General features: G+C 43.1%; 1 protein-coding gene across 1 annotated transcript; it reads right to left on the minus strand.

The window, feature by feature from the left end:
* Window positions 1-774: 774 nt before the first annotated feature.
* Window positions 775-2,196, minus strand: LOC119356473. The gene is made up of 2 exons (XM_037623427.1): window positions 1,908-2,196; window positions 775-1,592 (listed from the first exon to the last, which is right to left on the minus strand). The coding sequence occupies exons 1-2, from the start codon at window positions 2,130-2,132 to the stop codon at window positions 1,122-1,124; spliced, it is 696 nt and encodes a 231-aa protein (XP_037479324.1). The 5' UTR covers window positions 2,133-2,196; the 3' UTR covers window positions 775-1,121.
* Window positions 2,197-9,005: the final 6,809 nt, after the last annotated feature.

Below are 9,005 nucleotides of genomic sequence, written 5' to 3' on the forward strand. Positions count from 1 at the left end.
GATCCTCTAAACTTACATACCTAAAAAGAATTCAAATAAAAATTTGTACACAAACTCATTTGAAACACATATTAAAACTAGTTCATCACATAATTCAATTTATGTACCAAGTTAACATCGTACATAGCATAATTGAACAACTCAGTGCTTAGTATATTAACACTACATCTACATCAAACTAGGTCAAGCATTAAGATAAAACATATTAAGAAAATACGTTCTAGTTAACTCGACTCATTGGCGCCTAAAGTAAGAACATCATTAGTGCAATGACTTCCATAAAAAGAATTGTTACTGTTGATCCAGGGAGTATGAACTAAATGATTACAACAACTCAAAGTGCAAGGTAAAGCTTTTTAAAGTTTCTTTCTTTGGGCTTGCTTCTCGATGATTTGGGCTTGCATCTCGTTGATTTGGACTTGCTTCTCGTGTGCATCCATCAACGCACCATCTACTTCTCTCTCAGTAATCGACAGTAGTAGATTATCATCTGTTTTACATAAAACTTGACAAGACCAACCCATATATATGTGCTGCAAACAAATCATCTCTGCGTGTGTGTAATGTAGTGAGCAACGGGATTCGCATACCAAATTATAAACATAAAAGGATTTGTGTTATACATATACATCGCTTTTATGGCCTTTGCAAGCAAAAAAGTCTTGATTGAGATTCCTAGGTGTGTGAAGTTTCTTAAACAACAGAGCGTAAAGAAGCACTGGGGGCAGGCCGGATTTGGGGCGGCATCGCCGCCAGTGCAATGGGCGGACCTGATAGAGGTGCAGATGCAACAAATGATTCACTGAAGTAGGTACACAAGGACGGGGAGCTCATGGCCAAGCCGATGTGCTTCTCCGCCACGGCGGCCGTGAAGAAGAACATTGTAGCGTCGTCAGCCGGCGGAGCTCCTTCCGCTTCCCCAACCAATTGATGACATGAAAAACTTTTCCAACAAGAAAAAAAAATTCATTTGTCTTTCATCTTTTGTCCCTACGAATTATGATCATAATTTTCTGAACATGTAACTGCTCCTGATGACATATTCTAAGTAACAAACTAATGACTGGAAAAAACTTTTCCAGAAAGGAAAAAAAACCCAAATGTCTATCATCTTTTCCCGTTCACTCGGTCTCATCGGCGTCGGCATTCAGGTCAAACCTAGGCTTCTTCCCGCTGCTGTGGGCGGCGGGCTTACTGGGGAGCGGCGGCACCTTCGATGCGCACCGCGGGCACCAGGGGTCGGCCTCGGCGATGAGCACGTACGTGAAGCAGGACGGGCAGGCGCACGCGCGCATGGCCTGGTTCGCGGCGGGCGACGCCGTGCTTGAAGGCGGCGAGCGGCTGCGCTTTCCCAGCGAGGAGGACGAGGATGAGGTGGACGCCAACGAGGAGGACGACGTGTCCGGCGAGGTGGCGGACCGCGCGGCGGCGGCGCGCTCTAGGGCGCAGCGGACCATATCGAGGGTGCAGAACGCGGAGGAGTTGGTGGTGACGGCAACGGCGGCGGTGGATGCCGTGGGAGGCAGGTTGAGGTCCTGGTGGCCGTCTTGGATGGCCTGGTGGCGATTAGGAGTCAAGAACGTCTTGCCGGACTGCACAAAAACAAGAATTATTTCACCTTGTTAAGTAATCTGTATGATGAACACGAAGAACACAGAACTCTGTAATCCCAGTGCAACAAAACCAAAATTTTGATCATCATGCAGTTAAATCAATCAAACAACATGCGTTTGATCCGCGGACATAATCTAACCTACTAGCAAATTACATACTCGCACAGAAACAACACGAGCGCGAATTAATTAAGCACCAAACATGCGCGCACGCGGGTGTAACAAACCACACGAACAACTAAAGATCGGAAGAACAGAGGAGCAGATCGAAACAATAATAGGATGGAGACTCACCAGCAGGTCGAGCCGTCTCTCCCAGCCGGCGGGCACCTTGACCTCTAGGTCGACGACGTCATCCTCCACGCCGGCGTCGCCGCCGCACCCGCCGAGCAGATCCATGGTCACCATCTCCGACGGCTTCGCGGCGCCGCCCCTACCATTCCCCGCCTCCCCGCGGAGCATCCTGGCGATGGAGCTCACCTCCGCCGCCATTCTCGTCTTCCCTTTCTCGGCGGTCATCTGCTCTGCTTCCTCTTTTCTGTGTTTGTCGTTCTGCCGAGAGAGAGAGAGAGGAGAAGATCGGTGGGGTGTTTGACAGTTGCGAGGTTGGGTGCCCCTATATATACCAGGAGGCCGCCGGCACGACGGACACGCGGGGCCCACGCGCCAGGGAGCGGAGGGGCAGAGAGAACCTTAAAGATCATTTTTAAAGATCATATTAATTGGCATCGCTGGGAAATAGTTGGGCCATTATTCAATGCCAATTAAATGCTCCAAACGAATTGAGAAATATCAAAAATATGACCTAAGATTTTTTAAGCATGACAAAATGAACTATTTTTTATGATAATTTATATGGAGGAAATTGCCTTCCTTCCTCGTGGCAACATAATTTTGCGGATTTGTCATTCTTGTTAAAGAAAATTGCCATCTTCACAAGAACATAGTTTGCCATAAAAAAAACATTCGTTTTGCCATGCTTAAAAATCTAACATTCACTGGTTTGAATTCATTACATTCAAAGTAGTCATTTGCTCATCCGCATTACATGAACGGCCTGGATTTAAACCAGAGAAGAAGTACCCTTGGGCCGCCGCTGAAATATCATGTTCGATTTAAGTGCATAGATCTATTCCATTTACTTCGTCCATCCATATTTTAGTAGAAGCAGATACAACCACTAAATTCATTGCCATATTCGGTTGTATCCGCTGATCTATATTTTAGTTCACAAATGAGCATTGCTGCGTGGTATAATTCGTATATAATTAGTGAAAAGATTTTTGGAGGAAAATTAATAGAAATATTTATGTTGGATTAAATTGCAACGATTAATGTCTAATTGATTCTGGAGTACTATATGATCTGGTGCAAAATAAACTTTGATTTTTTTGTGGGAGAAAAAACGTTGAATTATTTGACCCTTACGGACATCATCATTTTGTTGAATACTAGAGATAGTACCCCAGGTGTTGTTGCGGGAATGGATGCAGTTGCTTCTATCATATTTGGTAGTATAAAAGTTTAGTATTTGGATTCGCAATATGGGAATTGAAACTAAAATACATATAATTTATTGCATTTTATTATTATATAGTTGTGGAATATTTATTGAATATGAATAACATGCATGGTGCATGTTAAGTTGGGTCTATTTCTCATGCACCATGGGATGGTGAGATGACATAGTTGCATATTGAGATTGGGTGTTAACATGATCAAACCTCAGAACTCATTGGGTGTTAATCACATAGCAATGTGAACTAGATTATTGACTCTAATGCAAGTGGAAGAATGTCGGAAATATGCCCTAGAGGCAATAATAAAATGGTTATTATCATATTTCCCGTTCATGATAAATGTTTATTGTTCATGCTAGAATTGTATTGACCAGAAACTTAAATACATGTGTGAATACATAAACTACACTGTGTCTCTAGTAAGCCTCTACTAAACCCGCTCGCTGATCAAAGATGGTTATGGTTTCCTGACCATAGACATCAGTTGTCATTTGATAATGAGATCATATCATTAGGAGAATGGTGTGATGGACAGACCCAACCGTAAGCTTAGCAACAGATCGTTTAGTTATTTGCTACAACTTTCTTTATGTCAAGTATCAGTTCCTTAGACCATGATATCATGCCACTCCCGGATACGGGAGGAATACTTTATGTGCTACCAATGTCACTTCATAACTTGGTGATCATAAAAGTGCTCTATAGGTATCTACGAAGGTGTTTGTTAGGTTGCATGGATCGAGACTGGGACTTGTCGCTCCGTGTGACGGAGAGATATCTCTGGGCCCTCTCGGTAATACAACATCACAAGAAGCTTGTGAGCATGCGACTAATGAGTTTAGTCACGGGATCTTGTATTACGGAATGAGTAAAGAGATTTGCCAGTAACGAGATTGAATTAGGTATGGAGATACCGACGATCGAATCTCGGAAAAGTAACATATCACCGGACAAAGGGAATTGTATAGCAGATTAACTGAATTCTTGACATTGTGATTCAACCGATAAAGATCTTTGTTGAATATGTCAGAACCAATATAGGCATCCAGGTCCAACTATTGGTTATTGACCGGAGAGGAGTCTCAGTCATGTCTACATAATTCTCGAACCCATAGGTTCGCACGCTTAACGTTCGGTAGTGCTAGGGTAGTATTGAGATATTAATAGTGGAAAGTCCAAAGGTTGTTTGGTGTCCCGGATGGGATCTAGGACATCATGAGGAGCTCCAGAATGGTCCGGAGGTAAAGATTTATATATGGAAAGTTCTTGTCGGGGTTATGGGAAAAGACTGTTTTTTGGTATTGTACCGGGAAGTCACCGGAAGGTTCGAGAGGGTTCCGGAAGTGCTCGGAGGGTTCCACCATGTCCCGTATAGTAGCATGGTCTGTAGGGGGTGCCCTGGCCCACCGGCCCCTACTTGGCCCATGCACCTAGGGGAAAGGAAACCCTAAGGAGGAGGGCCATCCACTTGGCTTGGAGGGCACTCCTCCCCCCTTGGCCGCCGCCCCCTGCCTTGGGAGGGGCTAGGGCTGGCACGCCCCTCCCTCACCACTATATATAGTCGGGAGGCGCACGGGGCAACCAATGCTTTGGCCCTTGGCCCGTCTCTCTCTCTCTACTCCTCCATATTCTCCGGTACGCGCTTGGCGAAGCCCTGTCAGAATTCCGCTGCCACCACCACCACCACGCTGTCATGTTGGTTCATATCACATCTACCTCCTCTCCCTCGCTTGATGGATCAAGAGGGAGAGGACAGCGCCGATCCGTCGTGTGTTAAACTTAGAGGTGCCATACATTCGGCACTAGATCGATTAGATTGTGATTGGATCGCGACGAGTACAACTACACATCAACCGTGTTACGTACGCTAACACTTTCGGTCTACAAGGGTACATAGACACACTTCCCTCTCGTTGCTATGCATCTTCATCAGTGCAACATTCCCCAATAGTGGTATCAGAGCTAGATCTATGAGTAGATGTATATGCATGAGTAGACCACAAATAAGTTGTGGGTGTTAATGTTCAAATTTCTTACTTCCTTTGTCTTATTTGGATTCGGCAGTATTGTGGCATGAAGCAGGTCAGGCCAACCTTACTTGTCCTCGCACAACAGACCGGCTCCACTGACTGACATGCAACTTGTATGGCATAAAAGTGGCTTTGTGGGTGTTTGTCTCTCCCACTTTAGTTGAATCTGATTTGACAATGGCAGTCCTTGTAAAAGGTTAAAAGGCAACTTGTATATCACCGTTGTGGTTTTGCGTAGATAAGAACAATTCTTATAGTTTGCCCTAGTAGCCACGTAAAAATCGCAACAACAAAGTAGAGGATGTCTAACTTGTTTTTGCAGGGCATGTTGTGATATGGTATGGCCAAAATGTGATGTGATAAGTTGATGTATGAGATGATCATGTTTTGTAATAGGTTCACGACTTGCATGCCGATGAGTACGACAACTGACAGGAGCCATATGGTTGTCTTTAATTTATTGTATGACATGTAAGTCAATCCTTAAATGCCATGTGATTGCTTTACTTTATCGTTATGAGTTAGCAATAGTCGTAGAAGCAATAGTTGATGGAAACAACCACATGATAACACAATGATGGAGATCATGGTGTCATTCTGGTGATGATGGAGATCATGTCGGTGCTTTGGAGATGCAGATTGAAAGCACGAGTTGATGATGGCCATATCATGTCACATATTGATTGCATATGATGTTTATCTTTTATGCATCTTATTTTGCTTAGGACAATGTTAGTATTATAAGATGATCCCTTCACTTAATTTCAAAATAAAAGTGTTCTCACTAAGTATGCACTGTTGTGAAAGTTCGTTGTTTCGAAGCACCTCGTGATGATCGTGTGTGATAGACTCTACGTTCGCATATGAAGTCTCCAACGTATCTATATTTTCTATTGTTCCATGCTATTATAGTATCAATATTAGATGTTTTATATCCATTTGTATGCTGTTTTATATCATTTTTTGGGACTAACCTATTAACTTAGTACCAAGCGCCAGTTGCTATTTTTTTTTCTTTTTGGCATTTTAGAAAATCAATAGCAAATGGAGTCCAAACATGTGAAACTTTATGGTGGTTTTTTATGGACCAGAAGGGACCCATGTTTTGGCGAACGTAGTAATTTCAAAAAAATTCCTACGCACACGCAAGATCATGGTGATGCATAGCAACGAGAGGGGAAAGTGTTGTCCACGTACCCTCGTAGACCGAAAGCGGAAGCATTATCACAACGCGGTTGATGTAGTCATACGTCTTCACGATCCGACCGATCAAGTACCGAATGCACGATACCTCCGAGTTCAGCACACGTTCAGCCCGATGACGTCCCTCGAACTCCGATCCAGCCGAGTGTTGAGGGAGAGTTTCGTCAGCACGACGGTGTGGTGATGATGATGATGTTCTACCGATGCAGGGCTTCGCCTAAGCACCGCTACGATATGACCGAGGTGGATTATGGTGGAGGGGGGCACCACACACGGCTAAGAGATCAAGAGATCAATTGTTGTGTCTCTGGGGTGCCCCCTGCCCCCGTATATAAAGGAGCAAGGGAAGAGGAGGCCGGCCTAGGACGGGGCGCGCCAAGTGTGGAGTCCTACTACGACTCCCTAGTCCTAGTAGGATTCCACCTCCCATATGGAATAGGAAAAGAGGAAGGGAAAAGGAGAAGGAAGGAAGGCCCCTCCCCTTCCCTAGTCCAATTCGGACCAGACCAAGGGGAGGGGTGCGGCCACCCTTGAGGCCCTTTTCCTTCTTTCCCGTATGGCCCAATAAGGCCCAATACGTATTCCCGTAACTCTCTGGTACTCCGAAAAATACCCGAATCACTCGGAACCTTTTTGATGTCCGAATATAGTCGTCCAATATATCGATCTTGACGTCTCGACCATTTCGAGACTCCTCGTCATGTCCCCGATCTCATCCGGGACTCCGAACTTCTTCGGTACATCAAAACTCATAAACTCATAATATAATTGTCATCGAAACTTTAAGCGTGCGGACCCTACGGGTTCGAGAACTATGTAGACATGACCGAGACACGTCTCCGGTCAATAACCAATAGCAGAACCTGGATGCTCATATTGGCTCCCACATATTCTACGAAGATCTTTATCGGTCAGACCGCATAACAACATACGTTGTTCTCTTTGTCATCGGTATGTTACTTGCCCGAGATTCGATCGTCGGTATCTCAATACCTAGTTCAATCTCGTTACCGGCAAGTCTCTTTACTCATTCTGTAATACATCATCTCGCAACTAACTCATTACGTGCAATGCTTGCAAGGCTTAAGTGATGTGCATTACTGAGAGGGCCTAGAGATACCTCTCCGACAATTAGAGTGACAAATCCTAATCTCGAAGTACGCCAACCCAACAAGTACCTTTAGAGACACCTGTAGAGCACCTTTATAATCACCCAGTTATGTTGTGATGTTTGGTAGCACACAAAGTGTTCCTCCGGTAAACGGGAGTTGCATAATCTCATAGTCATAGGTACATGTATAAGTCATGAATAAAGCAATAGCAACAAACTAAACGATCAAGTGCTATGCTAACGGAATGGGTCAAATCAATCACATCATTCTCTAATGATGTGACCCCGTTAATCAACTGACAACTCATGTCTATGGTTAGGAAACTTAACCATCTTTGATTCAACGAGCTAGTCAAGTAGAGGCATACTAGTGACATACTGTTTGTCTATATATTCACAAATGTATTATATTTCCAGTTAATACAATTCTAGCATGAATAATAAATATTTATCATGATATAAGGAAATAAATAATAACTTTATTATTGCCTCTAGGGCATATTTCCTTCAGTCTCCCACTTGCACTAGAGTCAATAATCTAGTTCACATCGCCCACTACTAGGAAAAGGCCTACTAATGATGCACCAGTTTTGCCTACTAATGGCGCACTACCGGTGCCCATTAGCATCACGCCACTAGAATTTTTTTCGCCATTAGAATCTGGTATTCTAATGGCGCACCGCTGGTGCGCCATTAGTATGGCCCACCGCTGGTGCGCCATTTGTATGGCCCATGGTGCGCCATTAGTATCTGGTACACTAATGGCACACCACATAGAAGTGCGCCATTAGTAACAATTTTTTTTCAAAAAAAATTTCAGAAATTTTTTATTAATTTTTTTTCAATTTTTTTTTCGTTTTTTCTTAATCTCAGGTCACTATGGCTTAATCTCGGGTCAATATCTCAGGTCAAATCGCACTCCATGGTCAAACTTCCCGAAAAATCACCCATCCTCACACTACTCCAGCCCAAGCACGCTTAACTTCAGAGTTCTATCCAACCCCAGCAACAGCTCACTTCACAGGCACTTGTTGATATATCTAGCATATCAATCCTATTATACCTTGTTGATGTCTAGGACTTTGTTCATGTTCATGACTATGATGAAATTTTGAAAAATATTTCAAACTTCCCGGTCATATTACGTATCATTTTTTGAAAAAAAATTCAAAAAAATAATTTTCAAAACCTTTTTTTTGAATTTTTTGCCTCTAGATCTTGAAAGCCCCATAACTTTTTTTGTGTTAGGTTTTTAGGGATTTTGAAAATGTTTAACGGGGTTCCCCTTGTTAAATTTGGATGTAACTTTCCGAGTAGATGATTTTTCATATATAAAACTTTTTAATCCGAGTTCGTATGCAAAAGTTATGCCCATTTTACAAATTTCCAGAGAGATTTTGCAAATAAAGTCGAAATTTATATTTGTTAATTTTCCCAACAACTAGACCACATATGACATGGGAAACTTATTTTCTTTTATTTTTTTGACATTTTTATCATTCTTTTTTTATTTTTTTAAACTGAAAAG

Source organism: Triticum dicoccoides, chromosome 2A (genome assembly GCF_002162155.2).
Source record: "Triticum dicoccoides isolate Atlit2015 ecotype Zavitan chromosome 2A, WEW_v2.0, whole genome shotgun sequence".
Taxonomy (NCBI): domain Eukaryota; kingdom Viridiplantae; phylum Streptophyta; class Magnoliopsida; order Poales; family Poaceae; genus Triticum; species Triticum dicoccoides.

Coding starts and splice junctions, on each gene's coding strand:
- LOC119356473 (XM_037623427.1), bottom strand. CDS start 2,132: ATGACCGCCGAGAAAGGGAAGACGAGAATGGCGGCGGAGGTGAGCTCC. Junction 1,593..1,907: donor AGAGACGGCTCGACCTGCTG/GTGAGTCTCCAT, acceptor GTTTTTGTGCAG/TCCGGCAAGACGTTCTTGAC.